At 40.1% G+C, this 21,318-nt stretch overlaps 1 protein-coding gene across 1 annotated transcript in view; it reads left to right on the forward strand.

Moving 5' to 3' along the window:
- LOC125021688 (protein turtle homolog B-like) overlaps positions 1–19,351 on the forward strand; it is a 109,094-nt gene extending 89,743 nt beyond the window's left edge. Inside the window, exons 19-21 of the mRNA XM_047607829.1 lie at positions 2,277–3,911; positions 8,848–8,975; positions 10,661–19,351. Coding sequence (XP_047463785.1) covers positions 2,277–3,911; positions 8,848–8,975; positions 10,661–10,875 — 1,978 coding nt within the window. The 3' untranslated portion in view covers positions 10,876–19,351. The remainder of the gene's footprint in view (positions 1–2,276; positions 3,912–8,847; positions 8,976–10,660) is intronic.
- The last annotated feature ends 1,967 nt before the right edge of the window (positions 19,352–21,318 follow it).

A 21,318-nucleotide genomic window follows, 5' to 3' on the forward strand; every position in this document is an offset into this window, starting at 1 on the left:
AAGTGACATTATTTCACTTATTCTGGATTTATTCAGATTGCATATAGTTTGTGTTTATTAAGAGAGCCAGCTGTTACCTGCTGTATTCAGTCTGCTAATTTAATTTAATTTAATTTAATTCAATAAAACGTAGCAAAATGGTCATTCCAGCTATTTTCTTTCGATCTGACTAAAAAAGACAAACATTTAAAATGATTGATTTAAAACTAATAATTTTTTAGAACAAATCACATGTACTCTTTTTTGCAACTCCTCCTTTAGTTATCTAAAATGAAAGGGTGGAGTCCAGAGTTAACATGACACACACGCACAGTTGACTCTCAATTGACAGCTTCATGGGAAATACATCAGCTATCCATTTGCGGAAGTTATTCTCTGCATTGTGCACAGCCGTCTGCTTATGCTGCTTATGCTGTGTGACTGTTTATGTTGTTTTAGCTGTATCACCGTCTCACTGCTAACTCCTTTAAATTAGTGTTAAACCTCCATATCCGAAATACAACCTGCAGATTATCATTTGTCCTCTGTTCCTTTTGCTTTTGTCGACACTTGTAAACTGTTATACTTTGCCACTACTTCTTTCCCTGTCATACTCACAATAACAACAATTCACTCTGCCTGTCTTGTTTCTTCGACTGAAAATCTAGTTTTAAAATTGTGACAATTGCAACATTACAGCCTACTGCTGCATACGGCATAGTGTGTTAAGGAAAACAATGTCTGAATTTTATCCAACCAATGTGTGTATTTATAATGATAGAGATAATTTCAAGGGCCTATATTGTTAGAACATCAGTAATAAACACTGAATCTTAATTAATTTAATGTGGCATTAATTGCTGTGTTGCCTTAATTTGCATTTTATTGTAACAGTTGAAAAGCATCAGCAGTATTTAACATTAATGTGTACATTCGACAAGGCACTGAGTGTTTTGCAATGGCAGTTGCTTAATAAACATTTTGTGTGTGATATCCATTAATAATTATAAACATAATCCCTGGTGATTCTGTTAAGGATTACCCGCAGTGAATGTTTTTTAAATCCAAAATAAAGTCTTGCTTAAAGCAAATTGTGGTTTCATTTCATTCTTCCTATTCCATTTCTAACAAGAATATCTTACAAATGGGAAGAGTTTTATTATTGTGTATAAAATGTGTTATATTGTATAATATTGGCTGTAGACAAAAGTTATATATTGTGACTTCTGAAACTCTTTAGTCTTGAGTCTGGTAAGAATGTCTTATACATCATACAAAAGGATAGATACCAAGATGTTTTCCCCAACTTAAAACTGGCTAAAGGGAGAAGGCCATTGTCCAATTGGGCAATCACAGCTAGATACCATGATTAACAGTCAGTATCAATCCAAGCATTGACTGATAATGTTCTTACATACAAACACCAGCCCATTAACCCATAGATGTTTTTAGGGACATTGACCGAGGGTGTTTTAGTCCATATGGATCCATGTCATTGTTTCCATTGTCAAACTATTTGAGGTAACCAAACATATCTTGAAGCATTACACAGTTATGACAAATATGGTGGCACACTGCCAATAGGAGAAGAAGGAAATTGTTCCCATTTCGGCAGTGTTCCACCATATTTGTTTGTTATTGTATTTTAAATACTTAAGACAAGTAAACATATTTTGGCACATAATAAATTGTTAAAATGACTAAAATGTCTATGTATAAGTCTACAGAGAAGATCTTTAAGGTTCTATGTGGGTACCATTAATTCAGTTTGTTGTTGTCAGTTTTTTCCTCCTTTCTTTGTTGTGGAACTTTGCATGAAGTGATATGTGGTTTACAACAGAGTGTCACTTGGTGTGTGATATCCCCTCTTGTGTGCACCTTCCTGACTTCTTGAGAAATAAACAATTGTTTTGTCACACCAAACCTCTGTATCTAGACTCAGTTAAATTTAATTCCTCAAGTGAAGTATTTATCCAAGTCACCTAGACGGTGGCATAGCAGTGAGGCACTCAATGGTTTATTTTAAGCTTTAGAGGTAAAGCAGAGACTCTTTGCAAAGGAGTCGGAACACTTCTTAATTTCGTATTAGTAGTTCATTTGTGGATTTGAACATTTGTATCTTTGGTTGAAATTGTTCAAAGTGAAATTTTTTAAGCAATAAAATTTGCTGGAAAGAAGTGGAATTTACAATTCTGCACAGTGCAGGAATAATTAGTGTCATTATTCACCTCTGTGTTTTCTTTCTAATGTAGCTGGATTTTTTTCGATATTAACATCTTGTGTTTTGTATTCCATAGGTCCTCTTCAGGAAAGGTGAGCCCAGAGAGCATTCGTTCAAAGGCCACCCCGTCAGAATCATCTGAAGATAGTCATGACCAGCGTGGGAAGAAACCACCTCCAAGTCCAGGAAAGAAGGAGGAATTATCTTTATACAAGAAGACCAAAAGAGCAATAACAAGCAAGAAGTACATGTCCAAACAAGAAACTGAAGCAACAACACCCATAGAACTCATCAGCCGAGGCCCAGACGGACGCTTTGTCATAGATCCCACTGACGCAGAAATGTCTGTCAAACCCCGGCGAATTGAGGGCTTCCCCTTTGTGGAAGAATCAGACCTCTATCCGGAATTCCGTCAGTCAGACGAAGAAAATGATGATCCAAGACCTCTGCCGCCGGTAATGGCACCGCTTCGGCCTCACCAGATTTCACCCATCTCCAGTCAGGAATCCTACCTACAACCTCCAGCCTACAGCCCTCGATTTCACAGGCCCTTCGAAGGTATGACCATCATGGAGAGCAGTCGGCTCCAGGCTACTGGGCAGATCCGAGGATCTCTCCACCACAGGGCTTTCTATGGCTACCTAGGCCCACCCGGAGATCATGATCCCCCACCTCCTTTTTACATGCCTGAAACCAGCCCACTCAGCTCTGTCATGTCCTCTCCTCCATACCTTGCGGAAGGTCCTTTTGGTCACCCCATGATACCGGAAGAAATGGGAGATGGCGATTTTCCACAGTATGCCGTCTCTGGTTTCCCACTTCCTCTGACCCTCACCTCTTCCTCTCGTTCGCCAGAGATTTGGCAGGGACTGGATTTTACCTTTGCAAGCTTGGAGGGTCCCCAGTTCATTTTTCCACCACATCCCCCTTTGCATCTACGCCACGACTCTCCTTATCCCCCTCCACCTCATGTTCTCCCCCTTAGTGCTTTCCAGCCCTCCTCCCTTCCAATGCCCACTTACCCAGCTGTCTTGCCACTGGAGGCCCCAAAGAGCCACTCAAGCAAGTCTCCCAGTAAGGCCAAGCCTCATGGCTCCCCAGCCAAGCATTTTGCTATGCAAGAGGCACATTTAGGGCAGCTAAGACACACAAGCCACGGTATGGGTGTGCCGGTTTTGCCTTACACCGATCCAATGGCCCATATAGTCCCTAGCACATTCAGTAGCCTGGACACACGATGGTTTGAAACAGCCCCTCGTTTCAGTCCCAGACAGGCTCGTAGGATGGATCCTGGTATGCATCAGGTGGTTCTCCAGCCATCTCGACTCTCACCCCTCACCCAGAGTCCCCTTAGCTCTCATGAGGGCTCCCCAGAAATTGTAGTACGTCCCAGGCCACGTCCCAGCACTGTACATCCTCCCATACCCCCAGAGATGTCTGAGATTACCCTCCTCCCTCCTTCCACAGCAAGCTTCTCAAGAAGATCTTCCCCCTCCTCCTCACCTGCCCAAGGCCAGGGTAGCAGGAGAGCAAGCCCAAGCTACCGTTCCCACATGGCCTTTGCCACCTCTGCAACCAGCTACCCAGCCTCCCAGTCCCCGTCACCCCCCATGGAAAGCAGCAACATATTTGGGCAGATGCCATGTCAGAGGAGAACTGAGGAGGAGATCCTTCCATCTGAGCCCTCTCCACCCCAGTTGTCAGCTTCAGGGTAGGTCCATTAGGCATGCAGAGAGGGATACCATTTTAGTCATCTGCACCAGTCCATAATGCTTCGATGTGTAAAGTTGCTCTGACATTTTGGTTACTCAAGTGCTGTTTTACAGAATACCAGTTTATATAGTAATCTCGGTAGCAGATTAGTTGTACAGTTTTTCTTTCATTTGATAACACCGTGAAAGAAGAATATCAAAACTGTTGTGATGATTCATTTGATGAGCTCTCACAGTTTTCAGTTTAGTTTCAATTCAGTCAATGCTGCTTTTCATGTCATCAAGGTTTCTTCACCCACTAAATCTGTGAAGCATTGTTCCAAATATGTCACTCAGAGAGTTGCACAGCATTCTGACTGAAAACACCAAAAGGTAGAAATTCCAAAGAAAGCACATTGTATGCATAATTGACAAAAAAAATTATACATTTGCTTCACAGATTACATTTCAGACCTTTAAGGGCTACAGTCCATCCAGATGAAAAATACTATGGCCAATGCAGTGTGTATTATTTGTATTTTATTTTATTTTATTTTTTATTTTTTTTTTGGCCCAAGCCCCTAAAAGCCTGGGATTTGCAGACATCACCATAGGATCCGTGTTTTGTCATCAGTATCATGTGTTATCCTGCTTTCACCTAACAGGAGAAATCTCATAATATTCATCCAATTGATTCCCCAGACAAAACACCCATTATTTTGTCTAGCTCCAAGCCTTTGACGATGCCTTTATCATGCAGAGGGAATATTTAAGAAGAGTTCATCATGGCAGGCCCTGCGGCTCATCCTCGGCCTTAGTAACCTGATTGCACGACCAGTTCTCCTTTACCTTCCAACCTCTCGATTTTTTCCTGTCTTACTTTCCCTTCCCTTTCTATAACTCTTGCCTCCCAAACCCCGTTAAATGCTCCCAGGTCACCCCCAGGTCTGACTGCCAAGGAAAGGTTGATGGGCAAAGTGTGTCACAGGGCCTGTCCGCTTCTCATGTACTGCAATGTCTCCATCATTATGAATTAGGGACAGTGTGGTGGTTCTTGATAGCTCCTGGAGTCTTACCTGCTTTGTTTTTGATTGATCTCAGCTATCTGGGCAGCGTTGTTGTGACCAGGTCCTCTACACCGCAATAGGTAAGGGTTGGATCCATGTCTGAAAGGGGGGGGTTAGCAGGTGGGACTTTTTTTGATCACCTCGTCCTTTAAAGGGGAATACAAGACCTCGAGTCTTTGTGTGATTTGTTCCGTCCTTTAGTCAACACGTGTTCATTTCAGTTTTTTTCCCTTTTCCTTTTTGTTTTTCAAAGTGGCTATGCGTTTTAAGTTCTGCAGTCTTAAGTACTTTATGCATTCTGACTGATATGCATATGCCATCTGTTAGCTAATTAGGTCAGAGATGTGTCACCAACATAATTTCATGCTTGAGTTGTTTGCTAATTGACGGCAATCACTTGCAATTTTTTAAGGCACCAATAGGAAAACAGATAGATGTTCCTCAGGTTTACACATTAATTAGACAACAGTAATGTAATCAGCCTCGCACCAATTTATTATTTTTCATTTAGTCAAGTACGTATCAGTTACTTGGCTCAGTGTTTTGGAAAATTACATTCTGCAAAAGTCAACCATAGCTACACATTTTAGGATGGTATTTGGTGCAAATCATCCATCTGTGTGTGGTCAAACTGGGCTACACTCGCACTACATGATCATCAGATTCTGACACTACTACACACAAAGACACAAACTTAACTTAATCGTTTAATGAATCGTTTTTTGTTCAAATTCATCTCTGTGAAAGTATCTATTGCTAAATTAAATCAAAAATACTTCTACCAAACACCTGTCATTTTTGGCATTTTTGAAAATGGGTTAGTTTGAAATAATTCAGGGAGCTATGGAACAAGTGGGAGCAGCCACAGTGCAGGTGACAGGTTACCCACTTCTTCACAATGATGTAACCAACTCCTTTCACTGTACCCCATTGTTCACAGAGTCATGCTGTGTGCAACATAAAGTCCGATCCCGGTCTCTTGGGCCAATTATTACTTGACGTCTTCACTAGATCAATAGTAGGCTGTTTTGTTTGTGACCTGTTGTACTAAACTGAACTCCAGTAATACATATGTTGCTAAGTCAATAATCTTTTATGTACTATTGTACATGTGATGTTGGTATTTTATACAAGCTCAGCCTTCTACTGACTTCTCTATTGATTTTCCCTAATGATACTCAGCCACCGCTCCCTGGGTCAGATGAATTCATTCATGACTCGGTTATGTAGTAGGATGCCATAACTGACTTGAAAGATTTGTGTCTTGCGGTACTTCACTCCAGTGTTAGCTCTAGGCAACCAATCCCCTTGCATCTACCTGCAGTTCAGTAGATACGCCTGCTTCCGTCAGTGTGACTGACCTCAAGGACAAATTAGCCACCCTGGCATTGTGCCAGTTCCCAGTGAGTAGCAGCCTGCAAATACCTGCAGGATGACATAACCCTATGCTTCACATCCAAGCCACATGCTAATTGGTACCAGTACCAAGAAGGAGCAGAATGCTCTCGCTGTTTGGTTATTGCCAACAGCTTTGCCACCAACTGTGTAGTCAAAGAAGAGCAATTACACAAAGGATTAGCTTGTCAAGAACGGTTAGCCTGTGCCCCATTCCGTCTTTGTCCACTTAGCCCAGAGGTCAGATAGCTTGCCCATCCAATAGTTCCCTTGCTTGTCTCACCCACAACAACAACCTGTAACATGCTAAATAGACATTTTGCCGCTCTGTCCTTCCTGTCCCTTTGACAGAAACATTAAGTCGGAAGATGCATCTAGTGCAGGTGTAGAGGATAAGTCTTACCTGGACGTTGGTTTGTGCCCAGCGGCCATATAAAGGGGTGTCTCTTCCATGTAATCCATTAGATGTAAATGCTCATAGTCATAGAACTTGACTTCCATCCAGGTAATGTCAGTAATAGAATGAAAATCCACTTTTGTCACCAGACAGGATCCCCTGCTTATTTTGGTGTCTTGTGTATTTTGTCCAACATATATTATTACATTGTGCGGTATCCAGTGTGAAGTCTGAAAAGATTGACTTTGTGGACTTACCCACATAGACACTTATTAAAGATCCCTTATTAACACTCTTAGCATTCTCCTCAAGCGTGACTCCTTCTGCTATTTATATTTGATAGATAGACACCAATGATAAAAATAAGAATTTTCAACACCAGGACCAATATTTTTGTAAGATTGGCGTTGTGATGTCACCTCAAGCTGTGTGTCCACTCGGAGCCGTTGTTCGCACCTGTTTTTTGCATTAACAATTAAGCATAGATGCTGTTGCATGTTCCTGGCAGTGGTGAAAGCTTAGCATGACTGCGTAAAGTTCTCTGTGCTCTAGTTTCAAACATATAAAATATTGCAGCTTTTTAAAAACATGCACCAGATTGCTAGCAGGTCTTGGACAGTAAAGAGTAATACCAGGCCGTAACCAGCACCTTCTTCAAGCATCTCTTTAGCCCAGTTGTTTAGAAAACAGAATCCTGGTGGACACATGGCCTTAATCCCCCATATAAAGCATCTTTACAGAGCATGACTCTACACAGCTATTGTAAGTATCCTTTTGCTCTTGTAAGTTGGGACTGCAGAACAGTTCTCACCACCTTGTGAAGCAAGTTTCTTGCCAAAGCAGCGTACACACTTCTTTTTATTCAAAGAAACAAATATTTTGCAGAGAGGGGGCACACAGGGGGGTTGAGGACCTCCTTATATCTGCTGCCCGATGAAGTCCTTTTGAATGTATTCCCCTTTAAAGTCGTGTTCCATGTGCAAACTGCCATGCATGCCATCGCTAAATATCGCTCTTCCGTTTCAAAAACAAAACAATTATATGGATAAATTCTTGTTACATTTGTTGTCTTAGTGCTTCGCTTTTCTTTGGCTTATTTTTCATTATGTGACTGTTCCCGAGTAGCCATTTTCCCCTCCCGCCATCTCTCCCCCTGTCAGCATGGTGAAGCCCATTGTAGACAGTATCCATGTCTATGAACACATATTGATGATGCTTTGTTGCTCAGCTGTGATTCTCCCCCTCTACTAACGACGTTCGGTTTCTCTCTGCAGCCACGGTGGGAAGATGGCCTCTCTGTAATGTTAACTGTTTTCTGTGCCTTGAGAGAACCAAGTGTGTGTTTGTGGCAGAAATCTGTGGGCTGCCAAGTCATACGTGCCTCTATGAATGGGAAGGAGGTCCTGAGCAGCTGTGATATATATGCACTCCACACCAAGGAAGCATTTGCATCTGTTATTTTCAGAGTGGAAATCTATAAGCTTTAGAATAAACATCGAATCTGCAAATATGTCACCAACTGCACAGTCTTACATTTAGCTCGAAATACTCTTTTTTCGTTTTTGGAGAATTTTCCTCTGAAACCAACAGTGCAAGTCTTTATAAATGTTGTGTCTGCTCAAACTCTTTACTCGCTGACATTATCTACACCACGAGGTAAACAGATGGTTTCAGGGGGCGTGTAATACTTTGCTTTCTTTTGGATAAGATTGTTTGGATCAATATGAGCAAAATATCTTCTATGTCCTTGAAGGGCAAAGAAATTTCAAGGGACGCAATTTAAAATGCCATCTGGATTTCATATTGTAACCTAAACATAGCTGTTAGTAAATCCAGATGATGTATGGAGTTATGCTAATTGTAAAATTTAATGACATTGTCAAAAACAAAAACACCCTTTGCTGGATTCCTGAGTCGGCTCTCTAGGTGTCTCACATTGATCCTTTGGCAATGTGCTGCACCTTTTGCTTAGCACGAGCAGTGCTGTTTTGAGATTGTGTGGGCTCTGTTGCACTCCGTAGTGCAGAAACACAAGGCACTGACCATGTTTGGCCTCGGGTTACCTTTTTTTTCCTTCTCTCTCTTTACTTTCTCCAGAAAATGTCGAGGTGCGCCGAGTGCCCTTTCGGGGTCTGAGAGGATTGATGCACTGAGATACCAACGTATTAAAAAGGCCAAAAAGATGATGATGAACAACAATAACTCCAAGACCAGAAAGAAAGCAGGTGTGAATCCCGTTTCTTCCTATTCTCAGTGTTTTAATACTTCATCAGTTCGGTGTATGATAATAATGCATACCCATTGTTGATAGTACTAGTCTGACTAAAATGGATGTAGCATTTGTTTTTGTTTTTGTTTTTTTTCTGTTGTATCAAATTTCTTGGAGTTGCAGTTCAGTGCTGCTGTCGGTTAGCAAAACATTCCCTCAAAGGTACAGGCGGAGCAAAAAACAGAACACTGGATCTAGAGTGGACCTTTCACGCTTTCTTTTTTGTAATGGCAGCTTGAAGTTGCTGGCCACAACTGGCTAGACGTTGCAAGTGAAACCAGACGGGTTTCTATTAGCTTGGAGAAAGAGGGGCAGGTAAAGGGTTTTCTTTGGTTGCACAGTGTCCCTTTAAGCCATGAGCCATCATAGCAATTATGACCCAAGGAGCAGTGATTTTTGCAACTTTAACACACAGGAGGCCGGTCAGTGTTAGAATGAGCATTGCAACGAACACCGTGTTTTTCATCCAATGTTTAGGGTTAGGGTTAGGGTGCTGGTGTCAGGCGATATAAACTCTATATAGGGCACACCCTATATAAATAGGGTGTGCCACGATGGACGCAAATTTTTCCACAAGTTGATCGAGGCCACAATCTCAGCTGAAGTTAGAATACAAACCTAGCTATAGACCATTCACAGTTTGTAAACAGTGTGATGTTTTTTAAGGGGCGGGGCTTAGCTGGAGGCAAAACATCTCTTAACACTCCCGCCCGTAAATGGCAGTAGCATATTTCAACAGAATGGACGAAGAAAACTCATATTTTATAGAATATACTAATACACTCACTCCCCAAGGCCGTGAGTGTTACTTTAAAAAGTTGAAAGGACTGATGGGTCTACGTTCACCAACCCCTACACTCACTCACTGGATGGACAAATTGACCAAAGGAGAACACAGAGGGGACGAAGTCTGGTCTGTTTTTATCAAGTGAAGCGTTGATAAAGATATTACAAGAAGTAAGTGGAACCACTGTGGAGGGTAACATACTTAAACACCCCTGAAGCACACAACTAATGTTGAGTTAGCTAGTGGTTAGCATTCGCATTAACTTGTAAATAATGATTATCTAGGGTGACCAGACGTCCTCTTTTTCCTGGACATGTCCTCTTTTTGAGACCTAAAAATGTGTCAAACTCAAACTTTGAAACAAACTTGTCCAGGATTTAATTCTACTAGAGCCTCAAACATGTTTACATTGAATTTGCATCGCGTTTCTCTGTGTGTCCCCTCCGCTGAAGAGTCCGCTTTTTCACAAACTGATATCTGGTCACCTTAGATTAATCTAACATAATTTCAGTCAAAATGTAGCCTAAACCGTAACGTGATTCAGGCTGAAACTGATGATGCATTACATATTAATCTTACCTGATATCCTGATAGCGTGCGTTGCAAATGCGAGCGTTGTTGATGATTGTCTAACTCCAGTCCCTTCCTTCAATCGTGTTCAACCAAATTCGTTGCGTTTTCGATTTTGGCCCCTAAAAATATAACAAGGTGTCATTTGACGAAAGTTGAAAGTGACGGTGTTCCCCTCAAGCCTCCCTCTGTTTTGCCTCCAGCTAACACTGTGACGTCGTTGTGACGTAGGCCATTCAGGGGTCTCTAACCTGTCCTCTTCTCCACTTCCTCTCCTCTTCCAGGTGTCTCCACCTCTCAGACCCAGCAGGCCTACACCTCTCAGGTACTCCAGCCCGAAGAAGCTCTCTACCTCCGCAAGAAGAAGAAACGGCCCATACTCCATGACCCATATACGCGCTTTTCTGCTCTGCTGTACCGCCGTCCACCACAGGAGGACCAGAAGGCAATTCTGGCCAGCATGGACAACATAGACCTAGACCATGCCACGCTCCTCTGAAAGTCCTTGAGAAGGTCACAACCATGCAATATGCCCCCCATTCCAAAATAACAGTGCACTAGCTACATCCCACCTAAAAAAAAAAACTAAAAAAGCAATCAGTCAATTAAAGATGTTTGGAGTTTATTATCTGTAGGGGGGATGTCACTAAATTTAAGCATTCAGATTTGGAATATTCTCAATTCTATTTACATTAATAAGCATTCAGATGTGCTCTTGTTGACAGAGCAGCACTCTCAAAACTAGAATGCTTCCGCAATTGGTCTGTTCTAAGGGTATAGTAAGTATTTAGACAACTATCGATTGAGACCCCCCACCAAAAGCCACAAGAATGTTGAGTGCATTCTTAAAAGAAGTAGTATTCCTCATTAAAAATGCGTCTAGACTTTAGAAATTCAAACCAAAATGATTTTCATCATGCTTTTTTTTTTTTTTTAACAGTTTTACTCCAGTGCAAAACAAGTAATTAAATACTTGATTACAACTCCCAAAATTTCTTTTAAAATTTCCCTCTAGTAAACCTGCTAGAGTGTTACCACCTTTACTTTGAAAGTGCCCAGGCTTGGGTCATATTTCTTGTGCTTGAGTCCCCCACCCCAACCAGAAACAAACCTGTTGGTCTTCGTTTACAGCACCTTCTACCGGATCCTCTCCGCCAGCAAAGTCTCTTATCTGCCGGGAAAATCGCCTCAACAAATATGGGTGTTTTCACTTCCTACCAAGTATACCTCAGAGCACAGGACACGAGACCACACAACCACCAGGATCAGCCAGCAGAACAAACTAGCCTGTTTGAATCTTTAGTCATTATGGTTGTTTTTCTTATGACACGCTCTTCTTCTTAGGTTTCATTTTTTTTTTTTTTTTTTATATATATGCATACTTCGATTATTTAGTTTATGTGTCGCAGAATGACTCGAGGATGAAACAGAAAGACGAGCCTCGACTGCTTTAATCAGACCGACTTTAGCCGTACGCTATTTCTGGCAGAGATATGAGTCACAGAGGGGGCTTACATCCATTCCACATGACCTCCATACAGTTCTTGGGCACAGTCAAAAGCAAGGGTTGTTATCAATTGCAAAATTGTTGAAGTTTTACAGGCAGGAAAGAAAAAAAAATTCAATAAGCTCCTTCAGCTTATAAACCAGAGCTTCGCACATCTCACAACTGTTTGCACTGGAGCAAAATCTTTATCCTGTCTGTTCCTTTACATCACTATTTTAGGTAGCTCCAAATCCTATCTAGAAAATTATGCCAAAAATGATTCCATTAAAGAAAAGAAATGAGCCCTACCTAGTGAGGGAGATATATATTATTATTATCATAGAGTTTGGAGGGTTTAAAGTCAGTTTGGCCTTAATGGAGTTTCTGGCTGGTTGCCTGCTTCTTTTGTGTCATTTTTTTTTTCTATTTATGTTTGTTCGTGTGTGTGGGCGTGTCCAAGTACCAGCCGCTTTTAAATACTTTCTATTTATGTGCTTGTCATTTGAAATGTGAATGCTAAGGGTATGTAATAGCCTGGAAGCCAGCTCGAACTTCTCCCATCCGAAACGTTTGTGGTGGAATTTAGGTCAGGAGTCGCTCCATTAGGAATTCATTACACAAATCATTTGGGTGGGGGCCTTTATGTGGTGATGGGCAGAAAAGTAATGGCAACATCGTCTTCTTACAATCTGAGCACCATGGAGTTGAAATTGTTTACAGCTATGACTTTACTGATTGGTTGGAGGACTATCCCTGTATTAGTTGAAGCACTTCCTGTAATGAAATCCAAATGGAGCCTCATATTCTGACAGACACTGAGTCTGGCTTCCCCAGGCTAAAGAGTACAGCCATCCTCCAAGAGAATAGTACAGCATTTAAAGAAACACAAAACGAGCCAGAACTTGTTTTTTGTTTTGTTGTTTTTCAAGCAGTTTCTGTTTTACCTAACATGAAAATGTGGATATGTTTTTTTTTATTTTTTGGATTGGATTGGATGAGTAAAGGATGTGCCATATCATCAGAACCTCAGCTATATATCACGCACCGCACACGTTTGCTGCCTGGTGACAGTTTAGAGTCGGCAGAGGACGGATGTGTTCTGCAACAGCTGAAGCTTTAATCGTCAGCTTTTTATCGCGGCTTTGATCTAAAGGTGCTCAGTCTCTCTTTTGGATGTTACGGTGACATATGCTTCATGAGGAATGCATGATTGAAGTGGAATGTCGGTGGTGATGCAATTTTTTTACGTATTTATTTATTTCTTTATTGTGATTTTGAGCAGCGACTCCAACACGGTCTTCTAAAATTAGCCACATTTTTCAGTGACTAAATTTGGCTGCTGGGTTAAGGTATTTCCACAATAAATGCTTGGAATTGGAATTTTAAAAGGGCAAGAGTGAAGACGTTCGTGTTTCTCTCATTCACGCCTGTTCGACGAAACAGGGAATGGTACTGTAAATAAGTCTTCTGAGAAAAATCATCATGTATTATTAGACAACTAAAAAGTAAGTAATAAAAAGAGTCACGAGTGACATATTCAGCCTAATGGACCCATGTCACCATTTCTTTAAAGAAGCTAGTGCCTTTATTTGTAATTGAATTATTATGCCTCCAATGATGCACTTGTTGTGGAAATAACTTTGAAATACAATGTATAACTGTTAATATCTTAAGTGAAACCACAGCCTCTACTTCCAAAGACGACATGACTAATTTCAGTAAGAAAGAAGTTTTATCGTTGGCGCTACCAATGGCAACATTTCATTAGTGACAGCTGCTCTCCACCTCTGTGAAACAGAAGCACCAAATACTGTCTGGAAGCTATCTGTGGAGGAGCCAGAGGTGCTAAGCTCACAAAGTGAGCGCTCCCTCTGTAAAGGCGTGTGAAAGCTGTATTTTTTATTTTTTTTTTTGTTTACACAGAAGCATGGAGAACAGGCTGTTGGAGTGGTGGTTGGATTCAAAATCACACTGAAAGAGAAACGAGGCGCTCTTCTTCCATAAAGCTACTGTTACTGCTACGTGCCAGCGGCGGTAGTTACTAAGCTGCAGGCTCTGGTGCATGACTCAAATCTGTCTGTCTGTCTGTTTTTTTTTTTTTTTTTTTGCCTTGTTGCTCTTTAATACCATTGTTCTTAGACCAGCTGTTGAAATGTATTTGTAATAGGTAGGAGAAGAAGAGTGCCACACTTTCCTTTTGACGTTTTTGCTTTAATGAATGTTTCACAGTGGATCCTGTCTGTGATGCTTGTGTTGCCGTGGGTCTTCTGGGCAGAGCTCTGTGGGGGTTTCAGCGAGCGAATGGAGGCGTTGCTGGAAGCCTCCGGGCGGGGTACGTTCTGGGGCTACAAGACAGGTGTCAAATGTCGTTGCATACATATAAAACTACTGTACGAGGAGACGAGATAATGAAACTACTAATTCCCCACTTACAGTAGGGCTAGAACAACCCCGTCGCTGTGAAATTAGCTAGTGTATAAACTGCTAGACATGTACATTGTTTCTTATACGTCTGCTCGAAGGGTTAGTTTCGAGTTTGCTACATGAATTAACTTTGGAACTTTCCTTGATGCCGCGTTTCCTAACTTTTTCAAAACACTGCATAAATATTTGGTCAGTCCTGCAACTTCCTTTTAATCAACACTTTACTACAGAACCATCTGCATTGACAATAATGACGACTTGTACATACCTTACCAACATTTTGTCAAAAAATATTCTTACGTAGTTACTGTTTTGTTTTTCAGGACAAACACAGTATGTAGTCTAATTGAAATGATCCACTTTGCCAACACTGAAGGTGTTGTTCCGCCGTGTCCACATTTTAATGTGGGAAAGGAAAACAACCTAAAAAGACTATAAGGATTTAGATTCCTTCTCAAAATTAGAAGATACAGTATAATTAGTCTATATATTATAAAATGTAAAATAATAAATTACATATTTTATTAAAACTGGTCAGTCATTGTGCATGCAGAAAAAGTGATAGAAAATATGTGACTTCATTTTTTATTTTATTATTTTTTTTTTTTGTATTTCTGTTTTTAGGCAGATGCTGCTCTGACTGTGTTCACAAAGCCAGTTTAACTTTTGGTAAAAATTAAAGTTTGACGAACCACATCCAAAACGGTTTAGACTAGCTGAACTAAAGTACTAAAATTCAGTTTGGGGTGTGACATAGTTCTGGTTAATTTGTGTAATTTTTTTTTTTTTTTTTTATATATATACGCCACTGTTGAATGCAAAACCTTGACAATTCAAAGTCTCACGAGCTCTTGCGACTCCACGGTTGTTTGATCACTAAGGGCTTCAGTGGGACCTACGTGACGTGAGGACAGGGTGAGCTCGATGGGTGACAGCGTCTTAACCAGGTCAAGGATGATGTTGGCTCTGCCTCAGCGAAGAAGTACTGTATACCTCTTAATGTGCCACAGAGAAACGTGTCCCTGCATGCGGTGTTGAGTGGACTTGCATGGTGTAAGCATCTGAATGCTACTGATGAAAAAAGGGGGGGTTTTAAAGCCAATACAAAAGCTGAGCGTATATCACAGGCGTGTAGAGGTGCCCTGGTAAATCTAAATCTCATATTACTCTGAAAATACTGACCCTCAAAATAGTTGTGTTGAGATGCAATAGAAGCACACGCTATACGATCGGTTTCAAGATCACTCGTTAATAAGGACAGGAAGATTTCCTGTATCTGATATGTTTATAATAGTACAACAGATGAACGTTACCACTAAGAAAGGACAAAAAAAAAATTTACTTTAACATAAATAAATCAATGCTACAGTTTGGTGATGCAGAAGGACGGAATTAAATCAGTGTCTTGAATTTCTACATTTCCAAACATTAACTCTTGAGTTCTACATTTATTAATGCATTCTTTCTGTATTTTAACAAGGCCGCAGATCCTAAATTTACTCATGTATTTAACAGGAGGTTAGCTTAGCGCGTAGAGTCGATGGAAATAGTTCAGCTTCTGCCAATCCGTCTTTGATTTAAATACCGAAATAGAAATTGAATTCTGGAGTTTTACGTTTACAAAATATTTATTTCTGCATTCATTTATCTGTTTACACTTTAGTCATTGTTTGGCCTCCATATATCTCGCCATCTGTTTGGACTGGGTGCTTTCTTTGACAAATAGCAGTCTTGTTTGTGGCAGGTACAGCGCATAAATACAGATGTTTAAATTATGGATTCCTCAGTCCCATGCGGCGCTCTGCATCGTGAGGATTCGCAGTTGCTGGTCCTGTGCACAACTCTATTAGTTACGTCAAATCTCAGTACTGTACCACTGGCTCTCGATCCAAGAAAACCTCGAGTGTGACATCGGTGTAGTTTAAGGTGCATTTAGAGAGACTTGTTAACGTATCGTCGTAGAGATTCAGATGTTGGCCGTGTTGTTACCCCGTACGCTACAGCGGAGAATCTCTGGTGCTAACACACGCTGGTGCAAATCGAAAACTCGTCATTTCACTCAGTGGACCGCGTTTAGTTGCTAGGAAGCATCTCTAGTTCACTACATCTAAAACTGCCATATCATTTTCCTCATTTTCTCTTAACATTAAAAAATTAAATAAAAAAGGAAACTCTTTGATAAAAAAGAAGAGGCCAAGTGAACGTGTCGTACCGATAGAGTTAAATTAGATCACCGAGATTTCTGTAAATATATTTTAACTGATACTGTTCATGATATTATCTTTACATTTTGGCTGTGAATTGCAAATCGATACCGTGATAAAACAAAAAAAATAATAATAAACTTATTATTAGTTTCTTTTTTCAGGTGCATTTTTTTTCATTGTCCAAAAACATCCTTTACAAAAGAAAAAAAGAAGAAGAAAAAAGCAAGGGATGCAAAAACAGACACACTGACAAATGAGCTCATCACAGGAAATCGTCTTTTCCTCAAAGGCCAAGAACAGATGACACACTGAGGCAGAGAGCTTTAAACTAAACTCGACTTAACCGAGCTCAGCTTCGCTGCAGACACTCGCCGCCGGTGTGTCGCTGCAGAAACACGGAGTATTCATCTAACTTTGTCCGATCTTGAGTGTGCAAAAATACTTAAGAAATTTGAGAAGAAAAAATAAAATAAAACCATGTAAATAACATCTCTGATGAGCTTACCTTGTCATATATATATATATATATTTTTTGTAGAGGAAAAAAAAAATGATGCACATCAACTATATTGAAGACTGACTGGGAACTGAGTAGTGTAGGGTCTGCTTCAGTGATGCATTATACGATTAAGTCACAGACCAGTGTCTATTCTGTATGTGAGTGATGGAAATCTTCTAAATGCTAGAAATTAGTTTATGAATTTAATATTATAGAGTCAGGAAATATAGAGAAAAAAATATATATATATATATAAAAGTAAATATATATATATATAAATTGTCATGGAACCAAAATGGTTATATGAGTATCTATATTTGAGGACAGTACTTGTTTTCAAGAATGTACAAGTCTATATTCTATTATTTTTATATCCATTTGTTGCTTTATACTGTAGCGATGCAGAATCGTACACAAAGTAGAGAAACACATCTGAGCTGTCCGGTTGTGTACAGAACAAAAGAAAAATGGTGCATCAAACTGTACTGTATATCTAACCGTCTATTACACAGAGACACTCAGAGAAGGATATATCGAACTAGTTTTTATAGTAACGTCCATCTGGTGTGAATAGCAAATGTACCTGTCATCTTGCCACGCTGCTCATTTGTTCATTAGGGGACGGCAGTTTAGCTCCGCCCTGGGGTTTTATCTTTGCTTTGATTCGTTTCCTAAACCAGGCTGGCTTCTGCAGTTGCATTTTTTCTTTACAAATTTGCTTTGGCATGGATCAATGGAGACTTTTCCCACCCGTACTATGGTGCTCCCTTGCAATCTGTATCACAGCAGAGCACAGAAATCTTATTGTATGTTCTTTGAATTCACAAACTGTGCAGATAGATGAACTCGATTGTGTATATTCACAGTATGTATGTAACAGAAGTGGTGCCGCGCGGCTTGGCTCGGCGCGTTGGACTGAAAACTGACTGGGAGACCCGGACGTTTTTTTGATTTTGGTTTCAAACTGAAGCATGTGCAAGTTAACCAACATTCTCCTGCCTTTCGCTCTGAGGTGAACGTCGAGCGTTGCAGAAGCTGCTAAAAGTTACTCCAGACATTCAAGTCAGTGCTGTACATTGCCAAACAAAAAAAAAAAAGAAAGAAAGAAAAAAGGAACGAACAACAGCAACAACAACAACAAAAAAAAAACACACCACATACATTCTGACAACTGGTGCTATTTAAAACATCTGTGGTGCTTTTTTAAGTTAGTTATTTCCTTGCTTCAGACGAAATGTAGCTACACAATCCTGTACTGTACTGTTGGTTGGTGTTTGGCCAGTCATTTTACCTGGTTCGCTCATGTGTGTCGGAGGGTTTTTCTGTTTGACTGCTGTGGTTTCAGGGAATACACTGATCCAATCGGACAAACATTTGGAGTGGCAAATTTTACAAGCAAAGACGTTTAATAAGAGGTTGATTTAAATACTCACCATGATAACTTTCTTGGAATTGACTTATTTTGTATTTTGGTGTGGACTTCACAGTTCTGCTGTATCGGTGGTCGCAAATAGTATACACACAATATGTCTGGTGCTGAGTGATTAGATATGTTCACCGTACATTTTGATATGTATCTTAAGACATTTAAATCCTCTGGAGAGTTTGTATGAGCTCAAGGAAAACGTACTAAGTCTTCTCTTCTATGGAAGGCGGATGCTCAAATTAATTGGACTGGTTTCTCTGCAACCAAAAATGCCACAACTGCAACGTTACTATGTTTAAAGACCAGAGAAAGTGTCGAAATATGTGTAATCTCGTAATGAATTTTAAGTGACATGGAGCTGACAATGTTTTTTTTTTGTTGTTTTGTTTTTGTTTTTGTTTTCTCCTCCATCATGAAATGCAATACAAGTGGAAGAACAAACTGAACTTGTTGTCTCCTCTTAATTGTTCAGTCTTCCTGGGATGTGTCCAACTGGGTTGCGTTACAGACCTCCTGGAAAACAACACAAACATACGAGTGTGTTCACTGTTAGTCACAGGCATAGACAACTCAGTACCTCAAAATATCTCTTCATTACAAAAAAAAAAAACCCTTTGGTCCTGGTAACCTATCCAGTTGTTTCTTCTTCTCTTTTTCCCTTTTTTTTTTTAATGTTCTCCATCTCTGAGAAGTCAGTAGACATAACGCTTTTTATATTTGTTGGCACAACCACTAACAAGAATGTATGGCTATTGTTATCCCTGCCCCTCCCCCCCTCCCTCCCAACTCTTCCTAAAAATGTAAGCTTTTAAAGCAACTAAATTGAACTGTCAGTTTTTTGTATTTCAAATGTCTTGGTATGCTTGTTGTAGTTGTATACTCATAATGGTGTATATTACATCAGTTTTTATTTATTAAAATGTCTAAATTTTCTAACATGACTTTTGGTGTTATTGAGCGAACGTCATACACGTTAAAACTCATGTACTCTGTTTCCTCTCAAGAATGTGTAACTTCAAACTAAAGGCAGACATCAAAGCTATAATTACTATGATAATGGAGCCAATAGAAAACAAGGCAAAGTATCTCATAGATAGATATGAATATATACACACATAACTCTTTTCCAGTCTTGGAGGTCTGCAGTTCATCCCCTCCCGTTCCATCTCAGTTGGATTCAAGTCATTTTTTAAAGTCAGGTTACCATCCATCCTCTGCCTCTCCGTCAAACGGCATTAAAGAACATAAACGCGTGTGTTTATAGAGCCAATAAAACTAATTCAGTCAGGTGCATGAACCTTGTGGGAGGCCACGGGTGAGGTCAGTAATGAAAAGAAATACTGATCTACGTGAACAGCGGGCGACACAATGCAGGAGCAAACAGGAAGTCTAGAAGTTTTTTTGCTGATGATCCAAACAGCGAGATTAGCCCCCTATGAAATTTTAAGTTTTCAAAAGTTTCTCAAGTGCTGTTAAACAGATCAATGATTTTTTTTTTTTTTAACATCTTTTCCAAACATCCTAGTTTTATTTTGGATCCTTACATTATTATACTTTGCACACGGAAACAAAAAAAATCACAAAAAACAAAAAGTACCAGAGTCAAAATCATTAGCAACCCTGATGCTAACAATCAATTGTGTGTCCTTTTTACCGGATAACAGCATGCACTCGTTTGTTGTAGTTTGTAGCAAGCCTCAGACACATCTCTTGAGGAATCCCAGCTTGTTCTTCTTTGGCAAATCTTTCCAGCTCCTCCAGGTTTCATGGTCTTCTAGCACGGACCCTGGTCTTCAGTGCTCCCCACAGATTTTCAGTGGGATTCAAGTCGCCAGACTTTCTCCAGATTCTCCTTAGAATACTTCAGTCTGGTTTGAAGGCGTCTCTTCTGTGGGAGTGGAGTTTTTCTTGGCCTGCGTCCTCGCAGTCCACTTCTGATCAGGGCTCTAGTGACCGTCTTGTTTGACGCTACAACTCCTGACTAAGTCATCAACTAGTGTTTTGGCAGTTGTTCTAGGGTCTTTAGACACATCTCTCACTAGTTTTCTTCCCAGAGTCGTTGAAATCTTTTGCTTCCTAACACTGTCAGACTTGTTCTGGACTGTGTGGCTCTCTTTGAATTTCTCGATGATTCTTCTCACTGTGTTAACTTTGTATATCCTTCTCCTGCTTTTGCTCAAGTCCAAACTGTATTCTTTTGTTTTTGGCATGATGCTTTCTCAAGTGACGGCACAAAAGCTTAATGAGGTTTTTCATGCTGCGTGTGAAGTGTAGGACAACCCCTAGTTTTAACTTGATTGATTGATTACAAGCTGTGAGCATTACAAAGTTCAAACACATGATTACACAACAGTGGGTTGTGCTTTGGCTCAATAAAACGGTCAGTTCTTAAGGGGGCTAATAATTTTGACCCTGCTGGTTTTTGTGAAATAATACTGTTTCTATGTGCAAAGTAAAACAATGTAAGGATCCAAAATATAACTAGGACATTTAGAAAAGCTGTGTTAAAAGTTCATTTATCTTTATACCTCAACTGTATGCTGCTAACTGTGGTCCTTTAAATGCCACTTCATTGGTCCACATTAGTCCATATCAATATTCACTATTCATTAATATGTGAAGAAAGACCACTTTTACTAAAGTGCTATATTGTCCTTTGACTGTTTTATCACTTTTAGGATAAAGATTTCCCAGCCTTTTAAATTACAAAACCTTGGTAAGGATTAAACTGGTGGTTTCAAATATTTTTGCCGGTGTGTAAACAGTCTATGAGTTGTAAACAGCTCCACCAAATAGTAAGTTTTACCTGCTTTTACAGTGTGTGTGATCTCTGCGTGTATGGATTATTTGTGTCAACCACAATAGAAACACATCTCATTCTCATATTTTATAACCACTTT

The sequence above is a fragment of the Mugil cephalus genome, chromosome 15, assembly GCF_022458985.1.
Source record: "Mugil cephalus isolate CIBA_MC_2020 chromosome 15, CIBA_Mcephalus_1.1, whole genome shotgun sequence".
Taxonomy (NCBI): domain Eukaryota; kingdom Metazoa; phylum Chordata; class Actinopteri; order Mugiliformes; family Mugilidae; genus Mugil; species Mugil cephalus.